We start from the raw sequence: 13,738 nt of genomic DNA on the forward strand, positions 1-13,738 counted from the left end.
TGTCATTCAACCTGTGTTTGTTCGAAGCAAAGATCAACTAGCAGATATCTTCACCAAAGGATTGTCTTGTGTTCAGTTTAACACTCTTTTGGTCCAACTTGGCTTGATGAATATCCTAGCCTTCGTTTGAGGGGGAGTGTTAGAATACCTAATATCTAAGTATGGGTCAGCATGGGTTATAGCAATTAGCGTCATGATGTAAAGTAGCTAGGACTTAGACTGTGCAAAGCATGGGTCTAAGTATGGTGTGCGATGTCTTCCGTGTGACTCACAGTACCTCTTCTCTTGTATATATTTCATGCCCTTGTAATTTCTTACACACAATCAATATACAAATCTTCCAAATTATCACACCCAAAAAATCATGGGACTAGCTAAGACCTTGGATTCGTCTATGCTATGTCCTCTCTCCTACTCCGACCCCTTTTTGCTCTATGTCCTATCTCTGGCGAGAAAACACCATCAAACCATCAACACTCTCTTCCTCTCTCCTTGTCTTGCTCAACTGCAACCACCAGACCACCACCAGACGACCATCACCAAAAGCTCGATGTCGATCTCTGCGTTCGTGCGCGACCCAGACACAAGTCAGGACCAAAAGCGTACCAAATGCCCAAGTACCAATTGGGGTTTTCTTCGATCGTGGGGAAGAAGCTGAGAAACTTGTGAGATTTAGTAGAAAGTTATGAAATTTGGTATTTGAATTTTGTGATATGTGAGAAACTTGTAGAATTTGGGCTTTATGTTTTGCGATTCATGAGAAGCGAGAGATAGGGTTTGACGGGAAAAAAGGTAGAGGGAGAAGGAAGAGAGGGGCTTCACGAGAGAGGGAGATAGTTCTAGAAAGACAAAAAAAATTACTTTTTATTATCCTGCTTGTTGTCCGATACTACACCAAATACATCACTAAATTAATCCAGCTTAGTCTATTCTAAGCCAATCCAACTTAGTCCTTGAAATTAGTCCAGTATGAGATGGTCCAGAACAACAAACATAGCCTTATGTGAATTTGGTTTGGGGTGGATAACCATTGTTTTCCATTATTGCCCCTTTCACATGCATTTGCTTAAAATGGAATCTAAATAACAATTTTGGGGAGGTACAATACAAGACAAGATAATTTCCAGGACAAAAAACAAGATCACGTATCTTCCCAAATTCAACACGTTAATGGGAGAAAAATTGCAAATTTCACAGTGAAGGTTGCTACAAAGAATTTCTCTCAATTAATGTCCAACTGATTATGCAACACTTAATAATAAGCAATCCAAAGAAACAGCAATTAAATCAAAACTCTGGTATGATATGAGCAGCTTAAGGGTGCAAGGTAAAAATATTATGCCCCCTGCTCCCTCCTCTATACTTGCAATCCCGAAACTCCGCCCCTTTCCACTCCCTTCTCCACCCAAAATAATACCAGACCATCGGAGTTTACAAATGCTGCCCAAAATCTCCACAAAACCTAATAGAGAAATCCATCCACTACACAATCTCCTCCACCAACCTATTTCCATCTTCTGAAATGTCTTTGTTAAGCAAACAAGGCGAGAAAACTGCAATCAGTAGTGGGTTTTTTCTTAGGCAGGTCAAAAAATCTTCCCTGCTGATTCTTCCATCATTATCAGAATCAAATAGATTGAACAGTCCACGGACCTGCAAGCACTCAATTAAGCATTACTCATCTTGCAAAAGGGGCAACCTGAAGATGTTTCATGGTAATATATCTTGAAAATCCTAGCCTAAAAGGGTATGGCCATCACCTCATCCTCATTCAAATCCGGGATTGCATGTCCGATGGACTCTCCAAACTGATTGAAAAGCAATTAAGAAACAAGGAATCACATGTCAATTCGTCATAAAAAGGTTATGTGGGGACTTGAAAAGGAAAAAAGAAGGGAAATCAGTGCAAGCAGCATACTTTTTGTTCTGAAACGTAGTCATTCTCCCCAGAAACACATTCAGAAAAGGCTAATTCACAGGCTCTGCGGAACAATGGCCGCTTAACGACATGCGCTGATCCAAATAAGAACTGAAAGCAACAGAATGATATGATTATGCTCAACTTGGTATCATGACATTTAGCATTTAGAAAAGAAAAACCAAAACCAAAGAAGATGCACAAACAATTGCATCTATAGCCAATTCCCATATATGCATGAGTAATAAGTTATTCCAGTTGTGAAACTAAATTATTTGGTATCTAACCAAATATGAAATATACAAAGCTATTACGGTAGTTCAATATATGCCTGTCAACATGCATTGAACTCTCTAAAGTAACTTTGTGGATTTCTAGAGAGAGGGCTTGGGGGTGTTCGATTACCTGCTTAAACGTTATTACTCCATTTCTCTCAACATCCATGAATGCAAATATCTGTGACACAAAATCTTTCAATGAGAATGACGGAGAATTGAAAGTTAAATCCACTCAAGAAAACATTTGACATGCTGTGATGCCCAATCACGTGTATACTTTGTACAGTCAGAAACAGACAGGAATCATGGTAGTTAAAATAAGGAAAAGACGACAAAATATAAAAAAAATATAAATATCAGAAAGGTTATCATGCATTCTCCCCATAATTAAAGCCTTTTGTACCCTGCCTATAATTTAGACCTTGTGCACCCTGCCAAAAAAACACATGTTCCCCTGTCCTTGTACATTTAGACACCATTCCAACACACTAACCACTAAGCTAGTTGTAATAGAGGATACTGAAGTAAGTCCACAGGAGGAGGACAAACACTTGGAGCAAACAATTGCAGGATATAGAAAAAAAAGTAACTTCACCCGAGGACCAAGAGAATGGTATCAAAAGCCATGCAACCATATTCCTATCCTAGAGGAGAAAAAAAAATTAGGTTACTTTGAAGCATCAATTCATGTTACGTCTACCAACTCTTACTATTCTAAATCCCATTACACACGATTCTCATTTGGATATCTCTTATATTATATGCCAAAGTTCATATCAGAAAAGCTAGAACATATCATATAACCTTTATAAACTCTAAAACTCAGCATTAAGTTCAAGAGGGTAGCAAACCAAGAGATAAGAGAAATTGTTTAGCACAAAACTATACGGCAACTGACCTCTTCGGAATAGCTACAATCCTTGAGTCTTAGCACCCTTAGGAAATCATGGTAGTGAACATGACCTCTGCAAACAGGACACAACAATAAGAATCCTACAAGTCTTGTGTTTGCGATAAGTTTTGCATAGATTCAAAGCTCTAGTATGTTAAGCATTTCAAATGCCGCGGCATTTAACTAAATTATTAGCTAGAAATCTAATTACTAAATGATGTTAGATGCATTGTTCAAGGTTCTAAGCATTGTTAAGTGAAGTATTGAAGTTGCAAACATAAGACAAGCTTCAGGAATGACATTGTACAATCATGAAAGGAAAAAAATATTGTCAAAACGCATACAAAATAGAAGCAGGATGAACACATACATATGTACCCTTTTGGTTTTCTTGGTTGGCAGAAGGACTGATATTTGCCCAATAGCATTTAATATATTGTCCTGAACAAGCAATCTTACCATAACTAATTGCATTTATCTAACAAGAATTTCCACCATACGTGTTAAGATCATATGGAGGGAGGGAAGATACTTACAAGAAACAAGGTGGAGATAAAAACTATATATGAACCCTATTCAGATGACAGATGCTAAATTTAAATAACCGTGTCATTTTCTTAATAATAAAAATAATAATAATAGTTGACGAACACCACTAGCCAAAAGGGTGATGTAGCGACAACTTCACTTTAACAATAGTTTCAAGAATACCTTGGGTCTGGATTCATAGAAAGAAACTTATCTAGAAAGTCCACAGCCTCTATGCTGCTTATATGGAGTAACTGAAAAATAAGACATAAACTCTATCAGGTCTCACATATATCGTTAAACAAAGCAAAGGGCACAATAATGAATAGAAAAAGGACATAAAACTTAGACACTCATGTACTGGCAGCAGATAGAAATAGCATATACCATGCAAAAAGTTAATGCATCAGCCTATTAAAGAGCTATAGCCACTCTGGTAGAATTTCAAACTACTATAACTTGTCAATGCCTTGAATCAATGAACTAAGTAGGATAATATTGGCAACTTTATCCTCACCCTGGTATACTTGTGAACTATTCTGTTTTCAAATACAGTCCCACAAGCAACACGGTCATGACCAAGGGAATTAAATAGTCATCTTATACCATTTCAACAGACTTGCCCTTATTTACTGAATGCTTTTATAGGGCATATTTGATCAGATCTATAAGTGCTAATGGCTGATTTTGCAAATCATCCACAATTTGACAAGTATTCAGAGGAAATAAATGAGGCGCAAGAAAATATTAGACGAATCTCCAAATGTAACTTTTTTCTCAGAAAAACACAAGTTATTTCAACCATATAAGCTGAATGTCGCTCCTGTGGACATATCCAAAATCAGTTCTATTTTATAGAACTATATATGTTAATCTACACACCAGGATGTACAGCTATAAATTCTCTTGAAGTTTATAATATTATATATGTATACAGAGAGAGAGAGAGAGAGAGAGAGCAATTATATGCAATCACTTACTGACTTTACACTTGCCATTTCAACCATATACACTGAAGGTTGCTCCTGTGAACATATAAAAACGTTTAGTGTACTATAAATAGGTTGTGAATAGCTCTTAAAACATTTAAACATAAATTAAGAAATAGAAGCTCTTGTAATTCTAAAAATTGTTGGGCTTTGGCTAGGATAAACGAATGTAGCGGGGTTAGAGTCAGTCTCAGGTTGATAGGTTGGTTTCAAACAAAAAAAAAGTTTAAATAAGTATTAACCAAGATGTTTACCAGTTTCAATTTTGACTGAGATGCTTTCATGAGAAGCATTAAATCTCCATATGAATGAGATGTCTGTACAACGTTGAGTGCAGTTGCAATAGCATGACTAGTCTGCATATATTCATACGTGCCAACTTCTATTAATAATCTACAAAACAATGGCAGAACAGAAAATGTGCAATACAAAACTAAACTCATGGCTCAAGAAAAACAGACAGCAGATTAATTTCACCAAGATTCTCACCCTCTCCGAAAAACGGGTAGCACTTTCTTTCTTGTTATCAAAGAGTGAAACAACAGAAAGGTACTCTACCTGTTCAATTCAGATCAAAATACCTAAATCAATGCCGATGCAGTACAAAATGTTATAACACCACACAGTGAACCACAATCAAATAGGAGAAAGAGATTACCTCCATGAAATTGTGAAACTGTGTGAACATTCTAAACATGAGCTTTGCCAAAGAAATGTGCCCCCTGAACAGTAGTTCACATGAAAACATTAATAGATACCACTGAAGACAGCACCAACAGAAAGTTTCAAATTAGAAAAGTGTCCTACCAGGATTGATCAAAGTGTACGTGGGGATATCGTACAACTACTGGTTGGATGGTGAAACCAGGGATGAATGCACCAAGTTCAAATGAAATGAGATATCTCCCATTGGTTGTGGTTCCCTCGGGAAATAAAAGAACTCGAGGAAATCTACCACATGAAGCTTTTCTCTGTATATTTCAGATCCTTGAAAGCACATTTCTGTATCAAATAGCTTATAAAGGTGATAAAAACACTTGACTTTTTATCTCCTACACTATTATAGGCTCATACAATTACATCCAACATGTAACTAATTAACCGAAGATAAATACCTAAAAGGTGAAGTACAAGTATTCCAGCTGGAGTTGGACTAAAAAAGCGTGCATGTACTACATTCTATGGAACACATGAGTAAGAAATACATTAACATAGTGATGCAGGCTAAAATCTCACAGAATACAGTATCCAAGTCAAGACATCTAAGAACTAGACCACTCCACAAGGAATACAATTATAGTTTTAAGGAAACAACAATTTACAGTTGAAAAAGAGATGTTTCAAGGGTATCCAAACTTAAAAAAAAAAAAAAAAATTAAAAAAGTAAAATAAAATAAAAACAACAACAACAACAACATAAAACAAAAAAACTTACTAATTATAAGAAGGAACACAGAAGCATCTATGTGCTTACTTCTATAATAAACGACAGGCAGTGACAATGGTTGCCAAATAACCAAGAACTAACAGAAACTTTTTACCTTGATTTCACTGACAGCATGCTTCCTTGATGATGCTGAAAACCTGTTAACATATATCACCTGAGAACATAAAACAATAAGGCAAATAATGAGAACAGAATATAAATTCTATCAACTAAAGAGAATGTAAAAAGTTTGCTAGCAAATGAAGTGCAGAATTACTGTGAAGTTACCTGCATTGCTCTGATGATCGTCCCAACAAAAGGTAGGGAATCATGGGATTCGGATGCCACAATTGTAGGGAATAATTCATAGAAAAAGAAGATAGGTTCAATAAAAGACACATGGTTAGAAACAACTATTGGAGCAATGTCTCGGGGAGCAGGTTTTCCTTTATGTCTTATCCAATGGTAGCTGCAACAAGAGGTGCAAAAGGGAAAAATCAAATTTTTTAAAACTACAAGGAAACAGAGATTACAACGAAAATCAACTATAACATGAAAGAGATAAACTATCAAACGATTACTTATTAGCGATTACCACTGGTTATCATTTCGCTCCAGTTTGTATATTTCAATTTTCCAAGAGAGTTTAATAGTTTACTCCAATACTATCCTTATCCTTCCTTTCAATTGAATCTAATAAACCATTCACTTCACTTTGATTGCAGCAATTAAATCTCCAAAAATCAAAGTTCACATTCCTTGCTCAAGTTTTCACTTTTCAGCATCCAAACAGACCAGAATCCTAGGCTTCCATCTGACCCTTTCCAATCAAACTAACTACTTCACTTCAATTAAAATAAAAATTCCAAATTCCACTTTCTAGTCCATTCCTCCATTTTCCCAGCAACCAAACACAGCTAAACCAACCCAGAACAGAATAACAAACAAAATAACAAAAACCCAACAAAATTTATGAGTAAACTTACCCAAAAGCGAAGAGAATGCATCGAGTACAGACCCTAGTGATCCACATAATCCTGCACCTCCACCTCGGCATAGGGCTCTTCTTATCCTTCCACCCCTGAAGAGCCAATTTCGTCGCCAAAAACCCAATCAGCAAAGACACCCCAAACAGCACCAGCCGAACAAGCGCGATGGGCAGGCAAATTCCGATCTTTAACCACTCGTAAATACCCGTAATCTCGAGGGTGTGGTTCCGAAAAGGGTCGGCGGTGATGGAAACGGGCACGGTCAACCCATCGGACCCGAGAAATGCAAATGGGTTGCGAAAGTGGTGGTGGTGGTCGGCGCTGGTGCTCTGATGGGTGTGGATGCCGTTGTGGTTGTGGTGGGATTCGGTATCGGTGTCGTCTTGGATGGTGAGGATCAAGTGGGGGTGATCGGACGGTGGAGGAGAGAGGAAGGGGGAGGTGAGATCTTGGTCTGCCATTAAAGTGGGTGTTTTTTCTTGGGGGAGCAGAGTGGCAGTAAGGCTAATGAAGCTACACGCTAGCTTCTGTAAGTAAGAGAGAGAGAAACAAATATTTACAATGGGTTCGTACAACGCTATTGAAGGCATGGAGCTCTCTCTCTACATGCGGTGGAATATTATTCGATAATGCTGGGAAATTTAAATTTTTTAAATTAAATTTACAAATTAAATATGTGTGATCAATAGTTACTTATTACTACGGTATAATGGTAAGTAAGTGAGAATTTTTTAAGTTCGATTCTTGCCAAAGGAAAATTTGAACCACATTATTGATAGCTTCATCCCCGTAAATAATATTGTTTGTTAAAAAAAAAAGTGTCACCAATAAATAAGCACATTAATAACACTTAAGTAATGAACAATCATCAACATCCTCATTATCTGGTTTACAAAGTTTTGTTTAAAAACTTGATATTCCTAGCATTATCCAATATTATTTATTTTGCCCCGTTTTCTTAATATTTTATTGGAGAACACAAATTTACTTACGCAATGTGATCAAGAAATTTACTTATCCACCCACTTGTGATCAATATAATTTTTATTGTATAAATTTTATAATCAGAATCATATATTCTTTGTCATCATCAAAGAGCACCTCTACAAGACTCAAATCCTGGCCTACATCCTTATGGAAAATGCTAGGAAGTTTTATACAGCATTCGTGTGGCAAGCGGTGGTACACCAATTTGGTATATGTTGGAACCAACTTTATGCCCGTGTATAGAGGAAAGCAAGAATAGTCATGTACAAGAATGAACAAGCAACCATGAAATTACTAAGGTACCGGGGTGATACCGGCCAAAGTTTATCTGACGGTTAAGTTAATATAAAAACCTTAAAACCCAAGCGGTAGGTAAGAGAGCAATTGAGGACAAAGTAGGTGTTACCCATGTTAAATCTTAGGGAGATGTATTTATACCAGTCGAGAGAGAGTCATTTAGGATAGTAATATCCGAAGTAAACCAGGAGATCCTAGAGAATATCTAGCAATATATATTCTTTCCTTGTAGGATTGTGGTTACTTGAGGCTTAAGTCAATTTCTAAATTGTAGGAATCTGCAATATTATAGGAAACGAGTTCATCAGAACAAGCCTCTGTACTTTGCAGAGTAAGCATGATCATTCTCGACAAGATCTACAAGCCTTACGTACTATTTCGGAGCCTAATAGGTGTGTTGCGACAGTCGGTCCATTTATACAGTCCAACATAATTGGAGCCGGTTAGTCCATGCCCAAATTTATGAGGTGCTTGTATTCTGATCCTCCTTATTTCGGCCTAAAAATTCATGATCCCACATATAAATATTCTCCTTAGCATTGTTCTATTTTTATATTTGGGTCCAAAAACGTAAGAGATTTATGCATTTTGGTTTTCTTCTCCAATGCAAGGACTCAAATCCTAAAAACCAAAACATTATTTTGAGTTTTAAGATTTGAGTCTTTACATTAGAGAAGAAAACATTGGACTCAACTCATATTTGAGTTTTAAGAATTTGGTTATGTGCATAGGAGATAATTTGACTCAAAACTCAAATCTCATTTTTCTTTGTTGAATAATATTGTTCATATTTGGCACGGGATCCACCTTCAACTCAAATCTCATATCAATCCCAAATTTATGTTTCAACTTCAAATTGGAGATGCCAGACAATCTATGCTCGGAATGCTACTTGTTAGCCATCAATATGCATCAAACAATAGACAAGTCATCTTGGGAAAGCTACTTGTTATCAAATTATTAATTTTTTTGACACGCATAGATGACTAAACATTTTCAAATTGAATGATGTTTGTGTTGGAAATGTGCCCTAAAACCAATCATATGATGATACTTTACGGACATTTCACATGTTAAACTAATCTAGTTTAATATCAAGGGCATAGATTATTGTTTGAGCCGTCTCATATAAATGTTATATGCTTAAACGATAAGTCCAAGGAATATGTGATTGGGAGAATGCGATCTAAAGAAGTTAGATTCATGAGACCATTCTTTCGTAGACACATCCTAAACGTTCCTGATCATAGGATTGCCAATTGGGCATTGACAATCCGTTAAGATCAGTATGTGCTGTGTCTTCTCTCAGGGAGAGTGCCTAGTCTCGAGTCATTGGTGTGTGTGACATCAAGACAAGTACGTAGGTGCTCAATAGAGAATGAGTTCACTGAACACGATCAACGAAGAGTTCTCATACTCATGTCACATGAGAACTCATGGTTGGGATAATGCAAAGTAGTCATTTGACCTGAGGCATCACAGTTGTCTTGTGGTTAGGTCATTGATCTTTGATTATGTCAAAGTCACCCCATCCCCGAGTGTCCACGGCATCGTCAGGGTTAAGCCACTTAGCCATGGAGGCAAGTGAATGCGCAACAAGGGATCTCTAACCTTCAAACCATTTGGGGGAGAATACTCTATGATATGATTAAGAATCTCTGACCAGAGTATGAATGAGATTTAGGAAGTCGTTCCAAATCACATTCAAGGTAATCATATAAGCACACGAATCACATTGGATAGTAGACATGAATAAACTATCAAACCAAACAATGTGGTCAAGAGTATTGTATTAGAGAAAGACCGTATTGCATTTGTAATCCTAAACTGAATAGGTTCTCCACCTCTTCTGATTAGCTTGGGTAACCATGATATACTGCTAGGTGTCACTCATGGTTTGTGGAAGCCCTAAACGTGTATAATCACTAAAGGGAGAATTGAAAGTAAGTTTCAATTCACAATCGATTTGAAATGGTTTTAATCGCCCACTGCCTCGCTAAAAGGAACCTAATGGATTGTACACCGTGTAAGGTGGAGATTGAAGAAACAATGGAGATGAGTAAGAATAATTAAATGGTTTAATTATTTATGGCAAGGATTAATTAATATGTTAATTAATCAAACGAATAAGTTCGTTATAGACCTCGGGATAGTTTTGGACCTTAAGGTCCAATGGGCTTCGAACGTCAAGCCCATTGAATTAAGTTGTATGACAACTTAATGAATAATGATTCACAAAGGCCCAATTAGCCCAATAATACCCTAAGGCCGGCCATTTAGAGATGGAGTGAGTTTTGGACTTATTTACAAGTTTGCCACTCCAATGAATTAAGGTATAAATATGACTTTATAGCCAAAATTCATTTAGGGTTTTCTTTTTGGGAAAGGATGAGAACATAAGCTCTCCTTTGTCTCTAAAGTGGCCGGCCTCCTTGGAGGGTTTAGCTAGCAATCCTACTACTCCAAGGTCACTCATTTCTTCTCCAATCTAACCTTGGTGAAGAGACTTAGATGTTCTCAATTTTGGGAACTTGGAGAACCATTTCATCCATCCAAATCCATAGATCTAAGATGCAAGGAATGAAGGCCCTCTCTTTGGGTGATTAGCCTTTGCTTATGCAAAGAGGAATCTACAAAGGTATAATTTCTCAACTAACAAATGTTGTTTTAAGTTGAGTCAAGGTTCACCAATCTACTAGGCTTTGAATTTCATGGGTAATGTTTTGTTTTTGAGTGCATGCAAGCATGATTCCGCCTTTTAATTGTTAATTGCATGCTATAGATGTTATTTAAATGAACATGTTTTCACAAAATTTCCTTCAGTTTGTACCATACTTAACCAATCCCGAAACTACTGAGCACCGGTCAACGTTATACCGTCAAGGACCCAGAAAAGTTTCCCTCCAACCAAGAGGCCAATCACAATACGACACGTGTCGACATAAAAAACCAATCATATCGCGACACGTGTCAACATCAGAAGCCAATCACAACACGACACGTGTCAATGTCAGAATGAAACTAGAAACTCTCTTCTATAAATAGAGATCATTCTCTCACAATATTTCCGAATGTCATTTGTACTAAATCATTCACTTGTACTCACTAAAGGAGAGCTTGAACCTATGTACTTGTGTAAACCCTTCACAATTAATGAGAACTTCTCTACTCCGTGGACGTAGCCAATCTGGGTGAACCATGTACATCTTATGTTTGCTTCCTTATCTCTATCTATTTACATACTTATCCATACTAGTGACCGGAGCAATCTAGCGAAGTTCACAAACTTAACCCTTTCTATTGTACCAAAGTCCTCACTGATTTTGTGCATCAACATTTGGCGTCGTCTGTGGGAAACGACACTTATTCCCACTCTCTTCAGCTTTGCCAAGCTAGTTTCCACCATTCGTACTCTCTTTTGACCAGGCATCCCTCTCCAACATGGGGAGCGAAGGAAGCCACAACACACAAAATGACACCCCTCTTGCACCTAGTGTGAAACAATGAAAGAAGGACGGAAAGAGGGTTGCTCTTCAAGCAAAAGTCGATGAGCTAGAAGCTCAGAACAACAAGATAGCAATGAAGAATGAGGTCCTCCAGGAGCAATATGAGAAGCTCTTTGAGGCACTCCACGAAACTAGGCGCACTCAAACACACGAGCTCGTTGCCCCTGTGGACGTCAACCATCATCTGGGTGCCTCCCAACAGGGAGGGTCACCTCCCTTCGACATGGGTATCCTTGATGAGGAGCGAGCTACTCATCAAAACATTGATCAACATGAGACTTCTTGCAACCCAGATGCTTCGACCCGAAGTAGAAGAAGTGGAGGAAGACACCTCCTTGCAGAAGGGTTGGAAGGATCGAAAGCTGTTTATCATGACTGTCGAGACTTCTTAAAGCAACGTCGGGAGAATCCTTTCCACATATGCTCCAAGATCAATGACCCAAGGGTTTCTAAAAGACTCGGTCCCCTCCCACGACCCGGGCCAGCTGCCAATCTAGGGAAGGAACATGAAGGTACGGGGGACTCTGAGGTATTCCGACAGACTAGCCCTAGAAGTCAGTACAACGAGTCCAAGAAAAAACCACATGCCCATGCTCAAACTTTCCTACTTCCAAGAGGCGATGGAGACTTACGAAAGAAAATTCCAGTGGTACATAACTCTACTCATGACCCTCTTGTCCTACAGCTCCTTAAGGAAGTAAACAAGTTGAAGGCTGAACGTCAGGGCGAGATACCTGACTGGAACCAACCCAGGCCTGGCCCTCTCATAAGAAGGATCCTCGACACCCCCTTTAAGCGTAAACAAAACAAAAGCTTGGTTTACAACCCTATACTAGAAGGGATGACCCAATTGAACACCTTAACCTATTTGAGTCCACCATGGCATATCGGATGCACACCGACGAAGAGCGATGTCTTCTATTCCCCTCCACCCTATTTGACAGAGCTCTAAACTGGTATTACTGTCTTCCACCTGAGACAATAGACTTATTTGAGGAATTGAGGAAACTATTTGTCTCTTAACACATCTTCCAGACCAATCACTTGCATTATGCAGATGACTTGTACACTATTTACTAGAAGCCGGGCGAGTCACTACGAGAGTGTCGGTCGCTTCAGCCATAAGTATTCTCGCTGCGCTGAGGTAGATGACAAGACCGCCCTTAAGGCCTTCACGGCAGGCCTACATGATTGTTTCTTCAAATATATGATCAATGCCAACACTTGGAAAACTTACTCTGAGGTGATGGCATAGGCTTACAACCACGCTTCCGCCGAAGCAAGGACATACCAAAGGAACCCCTATATGGTTAACCCCTATCAATAAATGGGAAGTGGAAGTAAAGTTCTACCAAGTGAGGAGATATTGGCCATTCAGACACCCATTGCATCATCTCTTGCCTCATTTAGCTACTCGCTAAGTCACCAAACGTATCTGTCTCTAGGTAAGAGAAAGGATTTTTACTCTCAGTAAGCCCATTACAACAAAAGGGATAAAAGTTCGTATCAAGACAACCAGGGGTTAACGTACCGTCGACTATTATGACTATGGGGCTAAGCTTCACTCTTTCAAAGTGGAGGACTAGGTACTAAAGGAAATGCTATTAGAAGAAGGCATACACATTACAAATGTTTTTACTCTCAACCGCTTGCGATCTTTTGTCACACAAGCCATTCGGCAAATATTTAAAGAAGAGGGAATTCAGACAACTTCTTCTGAGTCTTTTGTGTTCCTAGTATTGGAACACTTGGTCTACGCTGACCTACCCCTATACTATAACTTAGAGCTTCAACATGCGTACTTTGACACAAAGTATGTGATACTAAGTGTTACAACCAACATGGTTCACATATTAAAAGCATGGATCCCTTCATGCATAGCAAAACATTCATAAGCATCACTCATATCAATCAACATAAACATTATA

General features: G+C 38.2%; 1 protein-coding gene across 1 annotated transcript; it reads right to left on the reverse strand.

Moving 5' to 3' along the window:
- Positions 1-1,146: 1,146 nt before the first annotated feature.
- Positions 1,147-7,582, reverse strand: LOC126628807 (lysophospholipid acyltransferase LPEAT2-like). The gene is made up of 14 exons (XM_050298643.1): positions 7,018-7,582; positions 6,320-6,500; positions 6,147-6,206; positions 5,413-5,576; positions 5,264-5,327; positions 5,095-5,163; positions 4,860-4,961; positions 4,597-4,641; positions 3,800-3,870; positions 3,095-3,161; positions 2,324-2,374; positions 1,919-2,029; positions 1,761-1,808; positions 1,147-1,653 (listed from the first exon to the last, which is right to left on the reverse strand). Exons 1-14 carry the CDS (start codon positions 7,479-7,481, stop codon positions 1,483-1,485), a joined length of 1,668 nt encoding a protein of 555 aa, XP_050154600.1. The 5' UTR covers positions 7,482-7,582; the 3' UTR covers positions 1,147-1,482.
- Between the last annotated feature and the right edge of the window lie 6,156 nt (positions 7,583-13,738).

Source organism: Malus sylvestris, chromosome 7 (genome assembly GCF_916048215.2).
Source record: "Malus sylvestris chromosome 7, drMalSylv7.2, whole genome shotgun sequence".
NCBI classification, from domain to species: Eukaryota; Viridiplantae; Streptophyta; class Magnoliopsida; order Rosales; family Rosaceae; genus Malus; species Malus sylvestris.

Coding starts and splice junctions, on each gene's coding strand:
- LOC126628807 (XM_050298643.1), bottom strand. CDS start 7,481: ATGGCAGACCAAGATCTCACCTCCCCCTTCCTCTCTCCTCCACCGTCC. Junction 5,328..5,412: donor GTACACTTTGATCAATCCTG/GTAGGACACTTT, acceptor ACTACTGTTCAG/GGGGCACATTTCTTTGGCAA. Junction 1,654..1,760: donor CGGATTTGAATGAGGATGAG/GTGATGGCCATA, acceptor GAGTGCTTGCAG/GTCCGTGGACTGTTCAATCT.